General features: G+C 40.9%; 2 protein-coding genes and 1 long non-coding RNA gene across 23 annotated transcripts in view; 1 reads left to right on the top strand and 2 right to left on the bottom strand.

Annotated features, from left to right (window-relative positions):
* Positions 1–8,146, bottom strand: part of LOC126998561 (sialin-like) — a 16,946-nt gene extending 8,800 nt beyond the window's left edge. The window contains exons 1-2 of one of the 9 annotated variants that reach the window (XM_050860354.1): positions 7,176–8,146; positions 106–151 (exon numbers count right to left, since the gene is read on the bottom strand). The gene's annotated coding sequence lies outside the window, so the exon portion shown is untranslated. Of the gene's footprint in view, positions 1–105; positions 152–1,404; positions 1,485–2,356; positions 2,525–7,175 lie in introns of those variants that run through there. The other 8 variants (XM_050860349.1, XM_050860348.1, XM_050860352.1 and 5 more) reach the window with 8 other exon arrangements.
* LOC126998563 (pyridoxal phosphate phosphatase PHOSPHO2-like) overlaps positions 1–18,369 on the top strand; it is a 19,067-nt gene extending 698 nt beyond the window's left edge. Inside the window, exons 1-5 of one of the 12 annotated variants that reach the window (XR_007752931.1) lie at positions 4,709–6,340; positions 8,142–8,723; positions 10,544–10,651; positions 15,604–15,719; positions 17,968–18,369. Coding sequence is in view for 11 of the 12 variants with exons in the window: in XM_050860359.1 (XP_050716316.1) it covers positions 10,544–10,651; positions 11,522–11,708; positions 14,067–14,864 (1,093 nt within the window). In the remaining variant the exon portion in view is untranslated. Of the gene's footprint in view, positions 1–4,708; positions 6,341–8,141; positions 8,765–10,543; positions 10,652–11,462; positions 11,709–13,499; positions 13,708–14,066; positions 15,720–17,967 lie in introns of those variants that run through there. The other 11 variants (XM_050860362.1, XM_050860369.1, XM_050860363.1 and 8 more) reach the window with 11 other exon arrangements.
* LOC126998564 (uncharacterized) lies at positions 16,352–25,399 on the bottom strand. Of its 2 annotated transcripts, none has more exons than XR_007752932.1 (4): positions 25,200–25,399; positions 21,782–21,893; positions 20,000–20,144; positions 16,352–18,160 (listed from the first exon to the last, which is right to left on the bottom strand). It is a non-coding gene; the product is annotated as an uncharacterized LOC126998564 (long non-coding RNA). The 2 variants fall into 2 exon arrangements; XR_007752933.1 differs by lacking the exon at positions 25,200–25,399 and adding an exon at positions 25,034–25,180.

The following is a 25,399-nucleotide window of genomic DNA, read 5'->3' as shown; positions in this document are numbered from 1 at the left end:
GTGCAATGCGTCTTCATGTATTGAAAAGCAAATATATATTTTGTTGGAACGTCATTGTAAACTGCGGTGACATGAAATGACAGCAAACCACTGAAAACATCATACCTGTGAGCAGAGAACCGTCGCCATGAAGTCTGTCACGTGTGGTCACCTGTAAAACATACAGAGAGATTGAGGCTTGCGTTCAAGGTCAGTGATTTATGACATCAGGTGACTTGTTTTTTTTTTAAGTCCCGTGAAGCAGTGGTGAGCACCGCTAACTGAAAAGTTAGCTTTACTAAGTGGTAATTCACTAACAAAAATGTTAGCTTCGCTTACGTTAAACGGCTAAAATGATAAAGAAATTAATGGAAGCTAACGTTAACCGCTAACCGCTAACTTTTTATGGATTTAGCTTTGGTTTAGTATTTTGGCTCTAAAATCCTTAAAAACAGACCTAGTAACCTGAAATTTCAATATGTTGTAGCTTAGACATAGAGCTTTCCAGAAAGGTATAGCATGCATGGTCTCCTTGGGGTGGCACATGACGCACCGAAAGTGCAAGACATTGGCGTTCGTCATATCTCTTGATTTAAGGACAAAGTACTTCTCCAGGTGGGGCCACGGGTTCTGGAACTTCTGGGACTCCTGGCCGTCAGCTTGAGTGTCCTCCGCCTCACCCACAGCTGCTGCCGACTCCCTAACAGGGTCAGCATCCTCAGGCGGAACAAAAATGTCCTCACTCCGGTCACCTTCCATGACGTCGGTAATGATAAATAAGGCGACAATAATGAACGCGACTACACGGTGGCAACGTCGCAGATGAACTGAAAAAAAAAGTCCTACAAGCAACAACAAGAAGAGAAGAGAAAGAAGCCTCCAGTTTATACTAAATCCGTATATTTTACACAAAATTTCCAGCAAATGTACGCATTTATTATTTTTTCCATAACTGACACTTATTTTTTATTATCTTAAGTTTACTTCTTGTCAGGTGAAAAATATCGAATTCTTGTTATTAAATCAAGAGTTTAAAGAGTTGGAAATGGAAGATGCATTACCCTAAAATACCCAAAAGTTTCCCTAATAATTGTCCAATTACCCAACTTTAAGGCGTGATTTACCCAAAAGTGGAAGCCCTGGAATTATTGCGCCATGCGGCTCAGCTGGTGCTGTGTCTTCGCATAACGGACAAGAACAAACCTGTATATTTTTTATAGTGGAGTTAAAGTTAGCGGAGGAGGAACTACATTTAGCGGAAGCTAATTGGTCCGCTGTTTCCAAAGTTAGCGAAAACGCTAAACAGCTAAAGAAAAAGTTAGCTTCGCTAATTAGCGGTTACCGGATTTGCGGAACCGTGCCCACCACTGCCGTGAAGAGCCAGATAGGATGACATATTAGTATGCTTGGTTACCAGAAACTGACCTTATCATGTACCGTGAAGAAGGATACAGATAGTCTTCTGGGAACTTGTCAACCCCCTCCCAACATACTTGGTTCTACTGAGAAACAGAAGAAAAACTAAAGCGGGCATGAAGAGGGTCCTTGATAAGCTTTATCGTCCCCGTCACCCCACCCACATCTAAGGGCGTATTGGAAAAATGATTTGGGGGTTGGTTAGTTTAGCTATTAGCGTTAGTCAATTATGGATTACTTACAAACTATGTCAGAATTCATCGTATACCAAGTAGAATTGCAGAGGGAGAGGGTGTCATCCACATAACCACCCCCTCCTTCAAAACACGCTCCTGTCCACACTTTTCTCCTACCCTACCTATTCTAACCCCGCATATATCACTTGCCTGGAATAGGGTCTTTCACATGGATAGTGATATTAGGTGGGGTTAGGTTCACAGGAGCTGCCTTGCAAAGCCTACCGACCTCTTGCAAACTCCTTATTTTCATGCAGCCCTCCACGCAACTATTCATGTAATTTTGCAAACCCCTACACTTCAACTTTTTTTTGTCATTTCCTCTGCTTCCAACTTCCTCGCCCATCACTATGGTAAAGCGTTGGAATACTAAAACAATATTCAGGTCCATATTCTTAAACGTATCGGTCTCCCATTACGACTTATTCCCAAGGCCACAGAGAAAATTCATCGGGTTTTAATGGGTAATTTATCCGTTCAAGCTGCAGAAGTCGTGTAAAGCTTTCACTAGCACCACAAAAGAGTCCTTGGAAATCCCAACAACATCTACGAGAGGCTTTTCAAATAGGCGAACTAAGGTGTTGAAATGTTTAAGATATACGGGTCTCACTCTCTTCATGTAATATATCCACTATCGCCTTAAATGTTTAGTTTGAGTCTATGGTGTATGGTGTATAGTTTGAGTCTGGGATGTTATTAATACCAAACATACAGATGGCACACACCGTACCAATAACACTTGCGTAGATGGTTTGAGCACAGGTAACAACGAGGCCTCAGGGCAGGTGGATGCTTAGCTTTGGGCGGGGTGAGGCTTCGTTCTGCTCCAGACCTATGCCATGCCAAGTGTGTTCACGTGACGGGCGTTACAATGAGCAGTATGATAATCTCGTTGCTGTCGACAGGTGTGCGGGGGTGGCTGGCCGAGTTATCTTGTGGTTGCATGGTGTCATAATCATCAGTAAGTGTAAAGATCATCAGCAAAGGTGTTATTCGTGGTAAATAAACTTCCCAGTGGGTTCCGTTCCTGTTTTGTTTTTTTTCGTTCGTGCTATTCGTTCGTTATGGCTCATGGCGTTGTTCAAAATGCAATATTCTGTTCACCTCCGTATAGGTAACCCTCCACAAGTGAAGTGGTTACGCAAAGGACGAGGAGACAGATATGTGTTTAACAATCACGGTGACAACAGGTACACGTGCGTATGATCTCACCGAGACCTTTATTGCCATTACTCGTGGCACCGAGACATAAGAACATAAGAACATAGGGAAACTGCAAGAGGCCGGGTGGCCTACACAGGGCAGCTCCAGAATCCCCCCCACTACTCACGGTGGGTGAGGTGTAGTTACAGGGATTACAGGTAGAGGCTTGATCCTCGTTATACCGGCGGTACTAGGCACGCATCCAGTACCCCGTCACCTTACTGCACCCACACCTCACTGCCACCTGTCGTCCTCGTCCATGTAGCTATCCAGTCTACTCTTAAAACAAGCTATCGTCCCTGCACTACCTATGTGATTGCTGAGTCTATTCCATTCCCCCACCACCCTATTACTAAACCAATGCTTGCCTATATCTCTCCTAAATCTATACTTTTCTAATTTAAATCCATTACTGCGAGTTCTATCCTGTTGGCTAATTCTCAGTACTTTACTTATATCGCCTTTGTTGTAACCCTTGACCCATTTGAATGCTTCTATCAGATCTCCCCGCCCTGAACGGTAACTACAAAACTCTGCATAAGTCCTTGCTTGATTAATTGTCTCACTCTTTCCTTTAATTAATTGATGAGGTTACTCAGTAATGAACACTAACAGTCTCTATTTAAAAACGTTAAAAAAAAGGGCAATAAAGAAATTACAGCCAGTGTGCGCATTTATCTTCGTTACTTGAGTATCGGTTTTGTTTTGCTTATTATTTTAGGTAAAATAAATAGAACCTTTCATGGTTACGCGAAGACATGCTACATCTGCTCTTGATGCTGCGCCTTCGTGCATTTTGATCCTTTGGTGCCATCGTGAAGGAAGTAAAGGATGAGGCAGTGAATCAAAAATACCAGTTATTCTTCAGTAAAACGAAAATCTCGTCGTGTATCTTGAATTAAAGTTCACTCACACTGAAATGTGCGATATGCCCATTTCAGTAACTTAGGTATGAGAGCCAACTTGTACTTCAACTTAAAACAAAGAAAAAAAATAATATGGGTCTGCCAGGGATCGGCTGGTGAGGTGCGACTAAATTTGGTTCACCTGCAGTTGCCCCCTCCCTTCAAAAAGATTCCTTGATATAATTGAAATAGTAGAAGCCGTTTGTTGACAATTTCGCTTATCAGAGCTTTTAAAGAACTCCTCGAACTAAATCACAAAGTCGAGTGTTGAACTTTTTTGTTGAGACCTAACACGCACTTGGCCACGTTATCTATTCAGAACGTAACAATACGGGCATCAGTATAGCGTGCACACACACACACACACACACACACACACATACGAGACGCATCTCCGTTTTAGAAGGACTATAACTAAACTAACCCAAGGCCGGCTTAGTATCCTATAACCGAAATAGTGCAGCTGATTGCCAAGGTTACAAGACCGAGTCGCCTCATATCAAATTAGTTGGGTAATTTATATTCACGTTCAAAATATTCATCCCTGACATATTGAGGCAGTAAATATACATGTGGTTTTGTTGGGGTAAATTCATTTAATTATTCTGAAACGTGGAAGCTCGCAATGAATATGATTTCCTGAAAAATAACAATATTTAATAAACAACAAAAACAACAGTCTGTCCATGCAGTGAGTGCTTTGACATGTGCAGCTCAGAAACAACGTACTTCACTTAACACACTCGATTTTAGGAAGACCAAGATAGACGAGGGGCGCTGATAACACGACATCTGATAACACTTCTTTTGGACTATTTGCCCTTTAGTATAATCTAAATTTATCTCATCTCCTTTTGAACAACAACAAAAAATAATAATAATATGCTGATGGGAAGAGTGCTTGAAGCGTTGACAGCGGTGATGGTAACTATGATAAAGATAATACTAATATTAATACAAATACAGATGTAAGAGTGAGTGAGTGAGAGTGGTAGGGTGAGGTTGTCCCGGCGGGAGCTCCTTGCTCCTTGGAACTGCTGAGTCAACAATGGCGGGCAGAACCAGGAGTCTGAGAGATTTCTGTTGTGTCTGTGAAGATTTTATATGCGAGAAGTGGATTGCATGCTGTTTGTATCCATAGTGGTGTTATGTGAAGTGTGCTGATTTAACTCCAATCAAGCAGGATAATGTACCTAAAATAAATTGGATTTGCACTCCATGTCTTCATTGTCTTCATAAAGCGTCTCTCGCTACCAATATTGTTGAAAAATTGGATAAATTCAAGCAAGAATTATCTAAAGAAATATCTGTGGTTAAAGATGAGGTTAAATCTCGGATATCCAGTGTCAAAAAGGAGTTGAGTGAGGTGGCAGGCGTGATTTGTAATGAGCAGGCAGAGTCGGGTCGCGCCAGTTTTGCTGACGTAGCCAGACGCAAGAGGAAGAAGAATCTCCTTGTCGTGAAGGCCTCTTATCAAGACAAAAAGGCTACAGAGTTGAAAAATTAAGTTTCCCAGCCATTACAAGGCACTCAGATTACTGATTCAAGATTCACGAATGGAGGTCACAATGATATGAACTTTGATGATGAGAACACAAGGGATAAAGCAGCTCAGAAATTGTAAAATGTAGAGTAAGTTATCACTAACAGTGTGGGAAAACTAGGGCCAAAGATCATGATCTGCAATGTGCATAAGGAGGAGACCGGGGATAAGATAATTGAGACACTTAAACAGGAATGAGTTCCTACACTCGATTCCTGGAGTTGAGGGGAAAATTGAGAAGATTTTTAGCAAGCCTGCTGCTGGTGGCACAATGCACTATATTTTGAAATGTGATCCAACTGATAGAGAGTTGATTCATAAACATCATGACAAGATAAAACTAGAATGGGGAGTGTACACTGCGAGAGACAGATACCATGCAATCATAATGTTACCATTGGTAAAGATACGGCCATGTTGAGGCCAACTGCACTGCCAAGAACAATGGAGAAGCTCCAAAATGTTACAAGTGCGCTGATGATCATAAATCAAAAGATTGCTCCATGGCTGAGAGGAAATGCATAAATTGTGTGAGGTACAAGAACCCTGAAATCAACCACTCAGCGAATGAATGACCAGTATAGTGTAGTTCTTCAAATTGAAATTGAGAGATTTCGTAACATGACCGATCATGGCTACTAATTGGTGTTTGAGTTTTGAATTGAGAATTGAGAGTTGAGAATTGTGTGTGATAAATGTTCAGTGAGTTGGAAATAATCGTTGGACATTGAATTGTGATACTATAAAGAAAATATCAGATAAATGAAAAATGAAACAATGGATATTTGTGATACTATAAAAAAGGAAAGATAATGTGATTAGCACGAACCAACACATGGGCAAGTGACTATAATGATGCCATGTTTATTAAGAGGACATCAGTAGGTTATCCATGAAAGCAATTAATACTCACTCACTCACTACGACGTTGTGAATAAGTGCATATGGAGGATTGTTGTTGAGGCTAACATTTATTGCTGACGGCCCTGCAGAGCGCTACGCTGCTGCGCTGACAGTTCTGCGGGGCCTGAAACCTCATCAACGGTAAACGGTAAACGGTAAATGGATAGAGCAGGACAGGTGACCCTCATTAAGACAAACGGTTTTACCTTAATGAGAGAGACAACATAAGAGGAAGGAAAGGACTCAATACTTTGTACCGCAGAATTAAGAGGGCGGGTGCTAGGCTATAGGTGTTGGTGTGTTTGTTACAAGAGGTTGAAGGGTATTGTATAATCTCAGTCTTACTACATAGCACATCACCACAAGAAGACAAAAGCTAATAGAATGATAATTAGATTCCTGCATGTATATTATTATTATTCAAGTGAAGCTAACAAAATATTATCTGACGTGCTGGAAAGAAGAAAGGAAGGAGGTGAGGAAAGAAAGGAAGGAAGAAAGGAAAAGGAAAGAAGGAGGGCAGGAAGGAAGGGAGGGAAGGAAGGAAGGAAGGTTGATAAGTGTTCCAGGGGCCCTGAAAGCGAGATAATGATAATAACAATAATAATAATAATAATAATAATAATAATAATAATAATAATAATAATAATAATAATGTTTCAGGGACCCCTTCGTGTGTATATACTTACCTCCATTTGTATATAGACAGGGTGATTAGATTATCTCAAAATGCGAGGCCAGGAAAATAAAACATTCATTATATCAAAGTAAAACCATATATAGCCTACTAATATCAGAGTCGAGGAAGGGAGACGAACCGTGAGATGCCAGGAAAATTAGGCAGTTATCTTAAAAGCATGTAGTAAAATAGCTTGTCTCGCCTCCTCGGCTCTGATATTAGAAGCCAACATTCAAAGTTGTGCTCTAATATCACGGCCTCATCTTCCTGGCATAACAAAAATACCAATAATGAAGAGAGAGGTTACTTACACAACCGGTCCTGCTGTGGTTTGGAGCCATGATGACACTCGCGTAGCTGTTGTGAAAATTCGAGTAGTGAAGCTTTTTCTAGTTTTGGGGGTCTCTAGAGGGCCAGTTCGACAGTCATTGTTAACGCCCAAACCAAACGATATTATCCACAATGATCCGTCACTTCTATACTCAATACCAGATACTAAAAAGATTTCGTGTGTGTGTTTTTCCAAGGTTTTCTTCTTTTTGTATCAGCGCCAAACACTAAACAAGGAATTATTTTCGTAGTGTTTTGGGTTTGGTTAGGGAGCTTATACGAACTTGCTGTATCGGACGTTCTGTAAAACTGGTGGCCCTCTGTCTGTTTATGTTCATGTCCACCTTATTTAAGCATTATTATCGTTTTTTTAGCGTTAATTTCAACGTACTTTTAGGTTTTATTAATTTTGGGGGGTCTTTCCTTTGGGTATTGCGGTGTTTTTTTATATTTTTTTGGAGTTATTTACGAGACAACTGAATAAGGAAAAAAATATCCAAAGAAGAGAGAGAAAAAAATTCCAGCAGCTTTAAATCTACGGTAATACACTCAGTTTTAGTTTTGAATGGTTACAAATACATTATAATCCGTAAACTACAAGGAAAATCAAATACAAGAAGTGTGATGAGGGAATGTGAGGGTGGAGGTGCATTGGGCAAGTAAATCTGATCTGGAAATTTATGTGACTAGTTACAGTGGATTATTTGTGAGAATGTTTATTTGATTTAATTCCATTAGTTTTCATAAACTTACAATTTCAAGGAAAATTAAACAGTAGTAAGTCCATGAGCGAATGCGAGGAGGTGCACTGGGCAAGGAAATCTCATCTATCTGAAAATTCACCGGACGAACTGCAGTGGCTTCTTTGTAAGAGAGTTTACTTGATTTTGTTAAATAAACTCTCACAACATTAGATGAATATAATACATTTGTGTGTGTGTTCATAGGTGCCTTTTGAGGTCTGGGCAGCGTTATCAAATTCTCGTACTCAGCTATCCACCGCATATAGTATTTTTCGGTTTCTGACTGACAATAATTGCAGACAAACATCAGTAACTAATGATTTAAACGATAACTTGAATTGAAACTCGCTATATGTGTGGGCACCAGAGTTTTGGGGCCTGGAACTGATAAATGCGATGTTTTGAGTACGATGATATGGTAAAAACTAAGTGGCTTCGGTAAATGGAAAAAAAGAAAAGACCAGCTGAGTGTATAAAGTGAAGAAAAGAAAATAGGAAAGCAAGGTCAGTGGATGAAAAGAGCAGAAAAAATAAAGCTCAGTGCAGGGTGAAGTAACTGTGTGTTGTGAAGTATAAAAGTGTAGAGAAGTACCAAGGAGGACTAAAGAGGACCAAAAGATGAATGGCACAGTACTCTATAAAAAAAATAATAATAATGATAATAAAACAGGAGCAAAACAGGTCAGAAGAAGAAGAAGAAGAGGAAGAAGAAGGCGCCGGACACGGACAGTAAGCGACGCAAACAGTGATGGCAGTGGCCGGCGTGGACTGACTGACACTTCCCAGGTTGTATTTTGTGTGCCAGTGCAATATATCGTTAAGTCAGGGTAGGTTAGTTTAAATATATTCGGCATGCTGCGTTGTGTAGGTAAGAGCAAGGATGAGAGACATATATAGTTTGTCTCATCCTTGGGTAAGAGCATATGTGTGTTATGCACCCGCACGTACGAAGGCCCTGCGCATTAAATCCAGATCCAGGAGAGCTGAACACCTTAACATATCAACCGAACATTACATAACCTAACCTCTCGACCCCCTGCTAACCCCCTGTCTCCCTCAGTTGTGTCAGCACCTAGCCTGTCAGTGTTTCAGAGATCACTAGCGGCACACCTGGGCGATAAGCTGTAGGAATATTATTAACATGTACACCATGGACAATGCCCCTTGTGCTCACAACACACTTTCCACAGTGTTTTAAATCACACATCTCATTATTGTTAAGTCATCTCATATACTGACCTGACCTAACAATTATATCTAACTTAACCATATCTGAACTGTGCTCTGCCGCCAAAATCCGATAAATGGAAATAAATCCCTTAATGTTTCCTGGAGATCATATTTTTAAAAATACATATCACAAACAAGTGATTTCGAATGTAAAACAATACAGCAGCATGTTGTGTGTGCTCAAAGTACTTCATATAGCAAAAAGGTGATCTTCGCAGTGAGATGACCATGTTTCTGGAATAATACCATGGTTCCCGTCCTTATTAGTGATATGTTACTAGTTTAGTGCTGGTAGGTTACTATCTGTTCGGCTTAGGTGGGGTTCTGGATGATCTGGACGAATAACGCGTAGGGCACCTGTATAGGTGCATAACACACATATTTGTGTTGGCTGTTGGGGGGACAGGGGAGCCGAGTGTGCAGGGGAGGGAAGTGAATCAAGTGTAATTGTTAGTGTTGGTGTGTTGTGGTGACAAGTGAGTATGTATTTATTTTCTGAATGAGTCTGTTGTACCGCAGTCTAAAATCTGTTAGTTTAAGAAAATTTGAAATGGCACAGGACGGATTTAGTGTTTTGGGGAGGTCCACCATTTTGAATTGTTTTGTAGTTGTGCTGTTTCATCTTCTGCTATTCATGACTCTACTGTAATCTGACCCCACCATGTAAAGTAACCTTGCACCTTTGAACACAGTAACATTATGTATGTACTCAACCAAATAACCTAACTTAGCCACTACATTACACAGTAAATAAGGTAGTTTAATCCCATTTAATGCAGTAATATAAATCAGTTTTAGCTGCATTGTGTATCATGTTAACAGGAGTCAGTGGAGAAAGGGAGATGGGTTACCATTCAGAGTACAAAGTCTTCTGAAATTCTATTTGAGTCTCCCTGATGAAGCCCATAGCCATCAGTACAGTTCATGACAAATGGGTACAGGTTTAAGATATTAGTTAATCAATGTACATTATCACCTTGCTATTTATACTGTGAATAAAAGCAGCAGTCAGTTTGTACAGTCTATGTATTCTTAACCTCTTCAGTACCATGACGCAGTATATGAGTCATTTCATCTCTCGAACCATATCCTAGAGACGCTGTATGCCATGGTCATGTCATCTATTCTATTCTCGTAGTCTCTAAAAAACCAGGATATGGCATGGAGGTTATGTTTTGTCTGCTTGTATTGAAGGGGTTAAGTTGAAACACTTGTATTTTCAGAAATTGAAATATTGACAGTAATCCAATAATTTGTTATTTTCATAAAGAATTCTCACCCATAACCCTCTCCTGATTGTTATATTATCAAAAATATAATATCTTGAAGGGAAAAATGTGAGGACATGCACCTTCATTTTATTAATTCCTTTGCAGATATGTAAGACATAGTGTGGGTGAAAAGAATTTCTGGGAATTACTCAAACTACAACTAAGCTACAAGAAACTCAGTACTGGAGCCCACAGCCAGTTCTACACTTCAAGGTAAGCATCTGCATGCTGTTTTTGTTATTTGCAGGGTAATAGAACTGTTTGTCATTACAACCCAAAGTGAACATTTCATTTTGTAGAGACACATATAATCTCATACATTTCAAAGATGAAACGTGTTATGAGAAGTTTTAGTTTAAATTAATCCAACTATCACACCTAAAAACTAATTCATTTCAAGGAAACTCACTCCACTCTTTGTTGATAACCTTGAAATTGCCAAAAATATTATGAACACCAGTGAAAAAATTGGGAAATGTTTGCCATTTTTATTATTATTTTACAGATATGCTAATATTTAACAATGGTTTAGTATATCTATTGCAAAATCCCACTTATGGGGAGTCGAGAACAAAGTCCTTTGCTAGTGACGTTGCTGGGGTTGGTTACAACAGTAGAAGTGGGTCAAATGTATTTGCTCTGGTAGCTGGTCACTGGCACCCTGCACGGCAAACATCTCATCCAGTTGCTCTGCCTCCTTTAGTGGTGAGGATGAGCTGTTGGTCACAGCAACAGCTGTCCTCAGCTTTGACTACAAGTCAGCTTGGCTGGTATGCTGGTCAAAGCTGGCACACCACTCACCCACTCATCCTCTTTGACCTCCTGGTGACCTCACACACATACCTAACAACCTCACTCATCAGCTCAAGATTGGTAGGAGAGGCATGCTTCTGGTGGATGTTGATGAGGTGGTTTTGCTCTTTGAATCTCTGTGTTGTAAAACCATCAGTTCTTGCATTAGTGGAGGCTTGAGCACCTACTTCAGATGGGTTATTTCTGCCACCCTCTCGATTACCACCATCAGATCCTTTTCCTGCTGATGCATGTCCTCCAGTGGCTCATCCATCTCCACCATTTGTCAAGGATGGGTTGGATCTTACTCCAGTCCACTCTGCGGACGTTCCAACGCTGTGTCAGCAGAGTAGGAAAATGGCACGGCAATCCCCAGGGTGGTGCAGACTGCTGCATACTAGTTGCTAGTGAACGTGGGGTGCTTCCACCAGGCGGCGCCAGGAGACACCATCGTCAAGTCCAGCCTGCCAGCTCTGATGTGAGTTGCCTCCCTGGCCTTAAGGAAGATGGCATCTGGTACTTTTTCTAGTGGCAGCCAGATGACTGACAGATGGGTTAGTTGGAGACTCTAAATGCAGCAGCTAGTGAAGGGCACTGAAGTCAGCAATAACCACACAACATTGCTGTAAGTGGCCAGCAACAGCAGCCCTCTGGCCTCTAGCTGATTCCTGGGGCCACAGCAGACGCCTATGGCAAACAAGAGGTCGTCTGACTCAAGGTGCACTGCCATCAGCTCCATGGCCATGAATCCACAGCAACCCCTGTCTCTCTCCTAGAGAAGGGGGCTGTCCTTGTAGCCAGCCACCCTCCATTCAAAGACCTCAGGAGTTAATGTCTCCTGCAGGAGCACCACATTGAAGCACTACCCCACCATGGCCTGGATGACCTAATGCCTCTTGTTACAGAGTCCTTTCATGTTTTACTTGAGTCTCAGTGAAGCTCTTCCCTCTTCGTCGAAGCGTCGCTTAGAGAGTGTGTTTCCGTTGAAGGGTATGCCGAGTCCCTAACCTTCGAAACAATCTTTCCGTTTAGTGTTGGTACTACTACAAATCAAACAAACGTTGAAAACCGAAACCTTAATGCAATTTAGGTACATTTCTATAATGGATTATATAGTGTGACTAATATTTATGTAAACAGTGCTTGATACAGTGACATACATTATATATAGCAGAAATTTTACATTAATGCATTTAATTGGTTGGTACCCGTGGCTATGTTTGCTTCGCTTTCACATCATCCCGTTACCTGTGGGCGGAGCTTAGGAGACCTCGTTAGAATAAACTGCTATTATTTTCTTTATTTTCTTCCTGTTCCATGAGACATCTCTTTCTCCCTTCGTTATTTCTCACTTGTCAATATATTTTAACTAGCTTTAGAGCTCCTATCAGTGGGTGGAAAATGGTATCATCTATATTGCTGAGCTTTGCTAAGCTCCACCCACAGGTGACGTCACGAGTTTGGAGATTGGCTGTGGTAAGCCTAGCACGGAGTACCAAATACCACCACATATTCATACAGACTTGTGAAACAAGCGCCCGGAAAAAAACTGTTAGTCCGTCACTTTAAAATTCATCCCAGCAATCTTAATTCATGCTTATGGTTCGAAAAAATGTTGTAATAAAGCATTAAATGTGCGAAGATATTAGCGAAGAGCGGGCCTTCACCTCCTCTTCGTCAAGAGAGGAAATTAGTTCATTTTTTTTCGCTCGCCGCTTCGTGCGCTGCATCACAAAGACACTCCTCGTCACTGAGAATACCGTTTGGTCCGCGAAGCCTTGTTTCCTCGCGTGAAGGGGGAAAAGATAGTTTGAGAATTCCACCGTTAAAGCTCTCTGGGACGAGTGGCGGCAACTTTCATTTTCACTCTGGTTCATCATACCGAAAGCTGTGTGTGGCGATGTCAATGGCCGGGGTAACTAGTTCCATCTCCTTGAAGAATTTTGTTAGTTCCTCATCCCCCGTCAACACAGAAGTCTGCCCATGTAATAGATGCCTGACAGCATGCACCAAGCAAGTGACAAGAACTTAAAGGTCATCCATGACAAGGCTGAACACTCACCTGACTGCTGAGTAAGGCAGGGTTCCCACTATTCCGTTTTGACCGATCCGTTAGCGAAACAGCGGCCGCTCAGCACGGATGACCCACTCCATCAGTCCATTGCTCATCATTTGTTGACAAACATATGGACAGCACTAACCACAACGACTTCTTGTATATATTATTTTGTAGCTAAGTACTTCTATTTCATATTTTCATGATATGTAGAATATTCAACATCACTGGATCGGCACCACCACCACCGCCGTTACGGACCCAAAAGTTAACTGAAGTTCATCTCTGGACGGGCTCCGCGTGGGGCCCGGGCTCCGTTGATGACATCACTGACGGTTGACGGATCCGTGAGAACGGAATAGTGGGAACCCCGCCTAACAGATACAAACTTGACTCATGTCAGGGCTGGCAAAGTTCGTGGGTGAGTGCAGATTTGGTGGGTGGTGGAGAGGATGTCTCGCTCCCTCTCTGGGGTCACCACTGGCGATTTTTGCAATTGGGCTTGGGGTAACTATAGCAGGGGCTGCTGTCCTTTGGCTTGAATGCTGCCGCTGTTGCTGTTGCTTTAGGGTGGGCCTATAGGGGTGGGGCCCACTAGGAGGAGGGGCAGAGACGTAGTGCTGCTTCTGTAGCACAAATATTACACAGAAGATTTCTTAACACTCTCCTTGTATCATGAAATGCACATTTACTTTTATTTCTTGAGAATATGTAACAATGTAGCAGCATATTTTATGAAGACTCAGATTTGAATATTTTTAAAACTTTTTTCAATTGCAGATGGAAGGAGCTAGAAATGAGAAAGTACTATTGGCCTTTGATTTTGATCACACCCTTATTGACAACAATTGTGACACCTACATCTACAAACTTGCTCCTGGGGGCAAGATTCCAGACACTCTGAAGGCATTGTACCGAAAAGATGGCTGGACACATTACATGGGAGAAGTCTTCAAGTATCTGTTTGAAAATGGAGTAACTAAGGAAGACATATTTAAATGTTTGTGTGAAATTCAGTTGACCAATGGAATGGAAAAACTATTTAATAGTTTGCCTAAAGGAAAAAGCGAGTGTATAATTATATCAGATGCTAATTCTGTCTTCATTGATGTTATCTTGAACAATTTTGGACTGAAACATCATTTCCAAGAAGTATTTACAAATCCAGCAAAATTTAATGAAGAAGGATGCCTCACCATTGAAATGTACCATCACCAAGACTGGTGCACTTTGAGTACCAAAAATTTATGTAAGGGACACATTCTTGGGAACTATATTAAAGCACGGGAAAAAGACAACGTAGCCTTTTCAAATATCGCATATATTGGCGATGGCACAAACGACTTCTGCCCAAGCCTAAGACTGCAAGAATGTGACCTGGTGTTTCCTCGGCAGGGCTACAGCTTGATAGAGTACATCCCAAAGATGGAAGCTGAGCAGAACCTTAAGATAAGAGCTCCTGTTCACCCCTGGGATATGGGAAAGGAGATTCTAGATCAAGTGTTGTTGTGCTGTGATAAATGTGGCACCACTCAAATACCAGTGCCAAGGCTCTGTGTACCTTTTGAGACTTCATAAGGAAACGTGCTAATACAACTATAGATATGAGAGATAAGGAAACATGCTAATATAACTATAGATATGAGAGAAAGGGTTGCACCAATTACAGAAATGAAGCTTAAATATACATGAAGGCATTTGCCTTTGTTGTCAAGAACTCCAAACCAGTTTTGCTTTGCTTTCATGAACCTCACCAGTCACAGTCACAGTTACACTTTCACAGATTTTTCACATAACAAAAAGTGTGGAGATACAAAGAGGGGCATGGTGCCCATCAGAAGATGTACCATAGTACTTATATCAGATACTTAAAGTGGTAGTATGGAGATGTTATGTATTGTTTTATTTAGTTATAAGGAGTGTCTAGTTTTAACTTGGTTACCAGTGTATGAAACTACATGTATCCATCCAGTCTTTTGTTTAAGTAAATGGTTGTGCCATGTTACCACAAGCTGATGGTCAGAGGTGGTGTGCCTTACAATGTTCAGCTGCCTAAGTGACAGTGGTAGGATTGTGGAAAATTTAAAGAGGATCAGTATTAATTTAGAACAACATAGTGACCTAAATGTATTCTGGAGCAGTCAGAAAGATATACACATGTAAAGAAATGTTTGAAAGTAGGACATATGATACTATTTATATATTATCAAAAATCCTTTTTCAGTCTTTTGATATATTGTGAACATGTTGTAAGGTTAGGATATTTACTAAGGTTTTTTTCTCAAAGTATATATTTTGATAATTTTCATACCTAAAGGCTAGATGGCTTTGCGGCACAGTACTTGGCTCATGTATGGGAGGTTGGAAGCTCATGCCTCAAAAAATTCCTGATCCGAGGTTTACATGTGCACTTCATCTACGCCTACTAGAATTGTAAGTACATATAATCACTTTTAATTGTCTCTAAATATTCATGATAGAAATAGCATAAAATTACCCCACTTGAGTATTGTGTGATATGTATAATCTTTTTTTCCCTATTTCTTTTCTTTAATTTGTATTATGGGTAGTGTTACATTACTTAATGTATACCTGAGGTTCTGCTGTTAGCTGTAGTGTTAGATTATAATGATATTCACTTTCATTTATAATGAAAAATGTTTCCTTTTAGCTTTTAATTCATGTTACGTATTCATTGTAGTCATAAAAAAAAAAATATCAAACACCTGTATGTCGACGGTATAGAAGAATTTGAGTGAAATTTATAGGCATGGTGTTGTGTCGGTTAGTTTGGTACTAATGGTGAAAGCCTACCCATTGGTACCAACACAACACCATGTCTGTAGATTTCGATGAAATTCTATTCCGTCGACACATGGGTGTTTGATTAACTTAACATTCATGCATGATTTGCTATTGATTTTTTTAAATACCTATGTAATGTAAGTATGCCAAATGAGCTGTGCAGTACTTGTTGTTTTTACTTAAAGTACTAAGTTCAAAATACTTAGATGAGGCTTCAGTGATAAACTGGATACAATTTTTGTTAAATCAAACCAAATATCTCCCCACCAGTATTTATTGAAGAAAGTAGTGTCTTCCAGACACTTATAACAGATTGAATTGAGCTGATATTTATTGGGTCCATGCATGTGTGGAGGTGTGGCCTAAGCCGTATGCTGACCTCCTGTTGGCTGTGAGTTGGCATTGTGCTTCTCCTCGCTCTGTGCAAGTAGAATCTGAAAGTCTTGAGTGCGTTTGTTGGTGGACGGTTCTAAATCATCAATATAGATTGCTTTCAGGTACAGCAGTCAGCATGGGTCTTCCTGTAATACTTTTGTTATTTCTTCTATCTTGTTGTGCATGAGCAATGTCTTGTGTTGTGTGTTGCAATGGCTTAATAACTCAATCCTGTAGGTGATGTTTTCTGTCTCAACAATGTAGTCCTCATCATCCCAGTGTGGATATGAGGTCTACAGTCCTCAGTGGCGCAGGTGTGTTCATAGACAACATGATCTTCCTGAAGAAGTGGTGGTGTAGGTGAAAGGGTCTAGCTGGGGATTGTGGGACTGATGTTTTTGTGGAGGATTTCTTTTAAAACTTATCAGTCGTATTCAGTGGACATGTGGTTCTTGTGGTAGAGCTTGATTTTATGCTGGTCATTACAGGAGATATGGGCTGGCAGTACCATTTCTTGACAGTATATTTTGGATTTGTTGACCTTGTCAGGCCACTTTCCCTGCAAACAGCCAGAATAAAATCAAGTTCTACTACAAGAACCACATGTCCATCAAAGACAAGACCAATGGAAGTTTTGAAAGAAATCCTCCAAAAGAACATCAATCCCGCAAACCCCAACCAGAACCTTTCCCTCACCATCTATTATGAAAACATAAAAACTAATCATGAAGAACTGCCAGACACCTGCACTTTTTATAGAAGATCATGTCATCTACATACACACCAACCTGCCCCACTGAGCAATGTTGACCTTGTAACAACATTGGGATGATGAGGACTACACTGTCGAGATGCCTAACTTGTCACCTACAGGAAGGAGCCATGAAGAACTTCTAAAGCACACAACGAAAGCAACAGAGAGACCCACGCTGACTACTGTACGTGGAAGCAATCTACATTGACGATGAAAGCCGTCTTTCAACAAACAAGCTCAGGACTTCTAGATTCTATCTACCTTTAAGCACAACGCCAGCTCCCGGCCTACATGGCACATCACGGACCAATCACACATTATCAGCTCCTGTTTATAAAAGAAGTGCACAAACAGAGCACCTCATTCTGCCTAAAGATGATCTCTAGGTCAGAGCAAAATGTCACTACTAGCACACACTTCTGGACACCATAAAATGTTTTGATCAGACGAATGAAGAAAAAACAACAGAAGCTGAACAACTGTGAAACAGCTATTGCTTTTAACCTCATCTGTTTAAAAGAAAATCATATGGACATTTCTTGAATATTATTTTACATTGCTATGGCAGTTAGTGTCAAATTCTCTTTGCAAATTGGCATTGAAAAATATATATCACCCCTCTGCCCCTTGAAGTTATGAGAAAAATCAAATTACAGTGTCAATAGGCATCTACACCCCCTACTGCAAACAGGCCAATTATCAAGGGAACTAAGATTTTCTTCAACTTTGGCATCATTGTTTTTTCAGGTGGTGGTGTGCACTGCAGACCCCATCAGGTGTACTGCCCCTTCAAGGAAGTGCAGACCCCACCAGGTGCCACAATCGTCCATCATCCACATCAGATGAATCGATCCTCCAGCAGGCAGTCCCTATGGAGAGCTGCCTTGCACACAGCAGCAGGACAGTCCAGCCATACGTCAAACTTCAGGAGCTGTCCATTCTGTTGGGGAGACAAGATGTTCATTAACTCTGAAACTAATGTTTTGCTGCTTCTCCAGACTTCAAGAAATGTGGAATTTTATTACCTCACATAGCATGCTGCTACTTATGGCTGATGTATTTTAACACTGTTGAAAAGCTTCACTATATTTGGTGAACTGTGAACTCGGGCAACTATGTCTGAAAGAATTTTAAATACTCTTAAGAATACTCAAATTTGTTTCTTTGCAACCAGATGCTTACGGTGTTTCTCCGGAGGGTCTTTGAAGCATTATTGACATATTATTATACACTTATTTACCACTACACTTAACAGATTACATAATTAGTCATTAGTCATGCAATATGTTAGGTAAGTGTAGTAGTAAATCTATATGTATAATAATATAAGGACAACTGAAAATGAATAGATGCTAGATTAATATAAATGGTTTAAGCCATTACTTCATTCAAGTGATACAAATTTTCTGACATTACATTATTGGCAGCACATATCTTAAATTTTCAAATCTACAAGAAATAATTTCATAGGTCTAAAACCTGAATAACTAAAATTAACATAGCTGGATAACAAAGTACTAATCAACTGCTGACAGCTACCATAAAGATGCCAGTGTTTTGAATCCTGAGACGAGGTGAGGAGAGGTGATGAAACAAGAGGGAAGCAAAGTAGCTGAGACATGGAGAAGAGGGAAGGAGACAAGATGAGAGAGGAACAGTTAAATCTGAGGTAAGGAAAGTGAGGTGTGGCTTCACATTATCCTAATCCTGCATCAAAATGATCTGCTTTTAAAATTGTCCCTTATTTGACCTCTGATGCGATACACCCCATTTTGGTCGCTAACCGGTGGCTGCAATATACCCCTTAACCCTTTCATTGCTAAGCGCTCGCAACGAGACTACCCCCTCAGGCGCGCTCGGGCACCCCAGCGGGGGAAGGGAATCTCTTTTAATCGCTGTATCTCAAAAACTATTCATCACAGCTACAAAACAAAAACACCATTGGAAAGAGGAGACCAATATATATAAGATTTGGTTATGTAAGCCTTTCCTGCGAACGTACAGGCACCGTCAGGGTTTTTTTTTGCTGTGAGGGTGACTGGCGCTCGCAGCGAGCTTTTAGCACCACCAGCAAGTGATGCTAGTGCTCGCTCTTTTAACCTCTGTATCTCAAAAACTATTCATCACAGCTAAAAAAACAACTAAAAAAACAATTGGAAAGAGGAGGCCAAGATCTATACGATTCAGTAATGTAAGCCTCTCCTGTGAAAGTACAGGCACGTTCAGGGGGTGTTGCCTGTGAAGACGTACATTTATACATGCGCGACGGTCAGCCGTAAGGCAACTATTGTAGCTCTCTTGATGATGGGGTGCTGGCAGGGCAGCATTGCCAGCTGCTAAATTTACAACTATTTGGTCAAAATATCAGTCATGTGATAGGTGAAGCTATGCAAAAATGTCGCTATATTGGACAACAATTAACATCCACCAGTTGCTCGTCCGTAGATTTTCTGCGCTGGGCTGACATGATTTTCCACCAAATTTAGTGAAGAACTTACTCAATTGGCAATGCTGTGTTGTGAGAAATATTGTTGGAACACTCTCATACGCGGGAGATTTGAGTGCGGCTGGAGCTCGCAGCGATCGTTTAGCACCACCAGCAAATACGCCTAACGCTCGCTGCGAGCGTTTAGCCATGAAAGGGTTAAGGAAACGTTAAAATTTTCAGTTAGAACTTTTAACAAATAAACCAATTCATGAAAGAAATCAAGAGCAAGCTGGGTCTTGTGGATGAAAAGAGAATTATCCATTATGAAACAGGATGGGAAGTTTAGCATACCTTTGAGGAAAGCTGAGGAGGATGAGAGGATCGAGCCCTTCATGGACAGCCTGCCAACAGAAGAGAAGTATCACAGCCTCAATCTTCATGGGACATCCGAGGGGCAGACACAAGGAGGGGCTGGTAACACTGAGACAACAACCCTCTGCAAATTTTATATCCTAATGAGTCACTAAACTACTTTTATGTATTGGAGAAGGTAAAGATACAAACAGACAGTGAAATTCATATAGTGATTAAAGAATATATGGGCAACAGAGGGAGGTGGAAGAGGCATGCCTGGTGTTAAGTCTGATATCCTTCATTTGCGGCTGGTGTGATGGCTCATTAAAATACAATCATTATCAAACACAGAGCAATAGGTAAGAGCTGAGAGTACAATTACTACAAATTACAAAGTGTGTAACCCTGACACACCTACGAAATCTAATGAAGGACAAAGGGAGTAGATTAGAAGAGAGATAATCAAATAAGGTCCTGCAAACTACAAAAAGTGAGATTGGGTAAATAGGGACATTCGGTTAGATTTAGATTGTTTTATCAAAGCAATACAGACTGAGGGTTAATTATATGCAAATAGAGAAATTCATTTTCAACTTCATAGCCACCAAATTATGAAATCAAATGAGCAGAGAAGCCACAACACCCACATTGCAACCCCTTCCTGATTATTAAGTGGAAAATGAGGGAAAGAAAAGATGGGAAGGAAGAAAATTAAAGTCTGAATAAGTAACAGTAAGAAGATATGAACACAAGAATCGCAGGTTAGGTAAAGGAACACCAAGGAAAGAGAAAATAGGTAAAAAGAGTAAATATAAAGTTCAGAAGAGAGAAAACACAAGGTAACGGATAAAATGTAAAGAAAAATAGAAACAAAATGGAACGAGCAGAAAGATGTAGAGAAAGAAGAAGCAACAGTGAGAATACCGGATCCCAAGAATCGTAGGTGAGGTTAACTAAGAAAGGTAAATTAACGAGGATGCAAGAGAAAGAAGAAATAAGAATCAAAGGTAAGGTAAAGCAACAAGGAGGAGAGAGGGAAAGAGAAAGAGAGTAGGAGAAACAGGGAGAATACAGAAACCTATGAATCAGAATCTTTGGTAAGGAAGAAAGAAAACGGGAGGAAGAACAAGCAAAATATGAGAGCTTAAGAATATTTGGTAACGTAAAATAAGAAAAGGGGGAAAAGAAGAAAAAATGAGCATGAATCTTTGGTAAGGAAGAGAGAGAGAAAAGTGGAGGGAGAAACACGTAAATATGAGACCATAAGAATATTTGGTGAAGAAAAACAAGGAGAAAAGGGAGAATAGAAGAAACAGAATGAGCATTGAGACTACAGGAGCATATGAATGGAAGGTGAGACAAAGACTTAACTCCTCCACATAGTGAGTGAACAAAAGCACTTGAGGCGAGGGGTTGTAAGGGGAGGAGGAGGAGGATGGGAAGAGAGGAGAAGGAAAGCAAGGGAAGGTAAGGGCTGATGTACACTAAGACATGCATTCTCAAACACTTATGACTCTCACTACAAACATTTCCAAAGGCTACAAGGAAGATAAATCGGGTTCTCGTGTGTTCTTTTCACATTCATGGTGCAGAAGCCTTGTCAAACTATCACTAGGCTCATAAAACTACTGACCATGGAAATGCCCACAACCTCAATGAAAGCCTTATCAAATGTGGGTGTGTAATCCCTAAAATGTTTGAGAATATGAACCTATAACTCCATGCATTCTTAGTCATGGGTAATGTACACTACTACTGCCCAGCTCACAGTCCACTCACAATCATTTAAGGTCATCCCAGTTCACTCTCATTGTGGGGTGAGTGTTGATGCATCTGGTCGTGGGAGAAGAGGGTTTTTTCTTGGTCCGAGTTGCCTGTTATTGCCATAGCCCTGGGAGAAAAGGGAGAAAAAACAATGAAAATAAATATGAGAAGGAGAACTTGCCTCAATTCAGTGTTGGTGAAGAGGAGAGTTGAAGGGAGAATTACATGCTCTCTATCCTCGTCTGACTGATGACGGCAGCAAATTCTTTAATGATTTTCTTTTTTTTTACAACAAAGGAGACAGCTCAAGGGCACACAAAAAAAAGGAAACAATAATAAAATAAAAAAAGCCCGCTACTCGCTGCTCCTAAATGAAACCTTGGTAGCTTCTATAATTCTGTACAAAACTGGGGAAGAAAATAGTGGTAGTGGTAGAGTGGAAAAGGTGGCGAGTGGTGGTGGGTGGTAGTGATGGTGGAGCAGCCACTATAAATAAAAGTCACCTGTGCCACGAATGGGCTGGGTCATCCAAGGGGCCCCTCAAGAGAGCCTACTGGCACTAAAGGCAACACACACACACACACACACACACACACACACACACACACACAAAAAAAAAAAAAAAAAAAAAAGTAACATTGTAGGCATATGCTAAGGCTGCGTGTGACCTCAGTGCTCATCTCCATCACATTGGCCCTTGAGTTTGTAGTGGGAAATTACTCATTACCCTGTTCTGATAGAGAGAGGAAAGTGGGCGGGGAAACAAGTAAAATACAAGAGCCTAAGAATATTTGGTAAGGTAAAACAAGAAGAAAGGGAGAAAAGAAGAAACAGAATGAGTATGAGTCTTTGCTGAGGAAGAAAGAGAAATGTGGAAGGAGGAACAAGCAAAATATGGGAGCCTAAGAATATTTGGTAGGGCAAAACTTGAGGGAGAAAGAAAAAAGAACATGAAACAATGAGTATGAGTCTTTGGTAAGGAAGAGAGAAACATGGGAGGAGGAACAGGCAAAATGCGAGAGTTTAATGTTATTTAGTAGAGTAAAACATGAAGAAAGAAAAAAAAGTAACAATGAGGATGAGTCTTTTGTAGGGAAGAATGAGAAATGTGGGAGGATGAAGAAGCAAAACAGGAAAGGCTACGAATATTTGGTAGGGTAAAACAAGGGAAAAAAAAAAACAATGAGTACGAGTCTTTGGTAAGGAAGAGAGAAACATGAGAGGAGGAACAAGCAAAATGCAAGTCTAATAATATTTCGTAGGGTAAAATAAGACGGGAGAAAGAAAAAAAAGAAACAGAATGAGTATATATGAGTTTTTGGTAAGGAAGAGAGCAACATGAAAGGAGGAACAAGCAAAATGCGAGTCTAATAATATTTCATAGGGTAAAATAAGAAGGGAGAAAGAAAAAAACAGAGTATGAGTCTTTTGTAAGGAAGAATGAGAAATGTGGGAGGAGGAACAAGCAAAATACGAGAACCTTAGAATATTTGGTAAGGTAAGACAAGAAGAAAAGGGAGTAAAGAAGAAACATAATGAGCCTTGAGACTACAGGAGCATGTGAACTGAATGTATGTGAGGCAAAGATTCCAACGGCTTTCTTGACCCAGTAGCAGCGGGGATCATGTTTCTTAATGGTCCCTCCAAGCGAGAAAAATGAGAAAAAATCACCCCTCTCACAAACAATTTCATAATATATATCAAAGCATTTGTGATCAGATTATGTAGCATCTATTATGCAGTTTATATCATGGCACAAATTTGGCCCATCGCTGCTACACAGTGAAGCCACAAATTTGGCCCGTCGCTGCTACACAGTGAAGTCACAAATTTGGCTCATCGCTGCTACACAGTGAAGTCACAAATTTGGCTCGTCGCTGCTACACAGTGAAGTCACAAATTTGGCTCGTCGCTGCTACACAGTGAAGTCAGTGAAGTCACAAATTTGGCACACAGTGAAGTCACAACACAGTGAAGTCACAAATTTGGCTCGTCGCTGCTACACAGTGAAGTCACAAATTTGGCTCGTCGCTGCTACACGGTGAAGCCACAAATTTGGCCCGTCGCTGCTACACGGTGAAGCCACAAATTTAGCCCATCGCTGCTACACGGTGAAGCCACAAATTTAGCCCGTCGCTGCTACACGGTAAAGCCACAAATTTGGCCCGTTGCTGCTACACGGTAAAGCCACAAATTTGGCCCGTCGCTGCTACACGGTGAAGCCACAAATTTAGCCCATCGCTGCTACACGGTGAAGCCACAAATTTAGCCCGTCGCTGCTACACGGTAAAGCCACAAATTTAGCCCGTCGCTGCTACACGGTGAAGCCACAAATTTAGCCCGTCGCTGCTACACGGTAAAGCCACAAATTTGGCCCGTCGCTGCTACACGGTGAAGCCACAAATTTGGCCCGTCGCTGCTACACAGTGAAGCCACAAATTAAGCCCGTCGCCGCTACACGGTGAAGCCACAAATTTAGCCCATCGCTGCTACACGGTAAAGCCACAAATTTGGCCCGTCGCTGCTACACGGTGAAGCCACAAATTTAGACCGTCGCTGCTACACGGTAAAGCCACAAATTTGGCCCGTCGCTGCTACACGGTGAAGCCACAAATTTAGACCGTCGCTGCTACACGGTGAAGCCACAAATTTGGTCCGTCGCTGCTACACGGTAAAGCCACAAATTTGGTCCGTCGTTGCTACACAGTGAAGCCACAAATTTGGCCCGTCGCTGCTACATGGTGAAGCCACAAATTTGGCCCGTCGCTGCTACACGGTGAAGCCACAAATTTGGCCCGTCGCTGCTACCGGGTTATTGGATACTCAACAACTGATCACATCCACATCACTAACCAAGTTGTCAAAAAAATAAAAACCTGCCATTTATGACCACTATGCATGGATTTCAGAGATTAGGAGGAGGTGTTAGCGTACCTAGCCATGAATCTACGGGCCCAGGTTTGAGTTCTGGCCTTGGCAGTCACTTTTTTTTATTATTGTTTCCTTTGCCCATGAAAATATAACCTGTGTCATGAAAATAATACACCTACTCCTGCGACATTTTTACCCCTTTTTTATGCCCTTGAACTGTCTCCTTTACTGTAAAAAAAAAAAAAATAATAAATAAATAAATAAAAAAGAATCCTCCCTCTTGGGCTGGTCGATAAATGAGTAAGATCCTGAGAGACTGGCTTTTGTAGTGCATAGGATACTTACTTTACGTTATATACATTAAAGATTCATGACACACACACAAGCTTTACCTACCAATGGTGACCTCCCCCTTCCCTTATCCTTCCTTTTCCTCTTCTCCACGTGTTCTGATAGCAGCCAAATTATCTCACTGTCACCATAATACTTCTATCTGACACTAATAGTAAGATAGGATCTCCACAGGCACGGCAAGGCAACAAAATCAATGTTTATCACTCACCCAACCAACAAGCTCCTTCCGCCATGACAGCTTCTCAGCGTTGGAGGGATACTCGCCTAATATATTATCTATTTATTCATCTAACTCCCATTCACTAGTCAAAAATACGTTGACAGGAATATAATGTAGAATTTAAGGTGTATATAAGAATGGGTATATGCGTGGATATGCCCCTTGTGGTTGAAACCTTTACGACTCAT

The sequence above is a fragment of the Eriocheir sinensis genome, chromosome 14, assembly GCF_024679095.1.
Source record: "Eriocheir sinensis breed Jianghai 21 chromosome 14, ASM2467909v1, whole genome shotgun sequence".
Taxonomy (NCBI): Eukaryota; Metazoa; Arthropoda; class Malacostraca; order Decapoda; family Varunidae; genus Eriocheir; species Eriocheir sinensis.
Note: the sequence above shows the minus strand (reverse complement) of the source record. Positions and strands in the feature narration are given on the sequence as shown.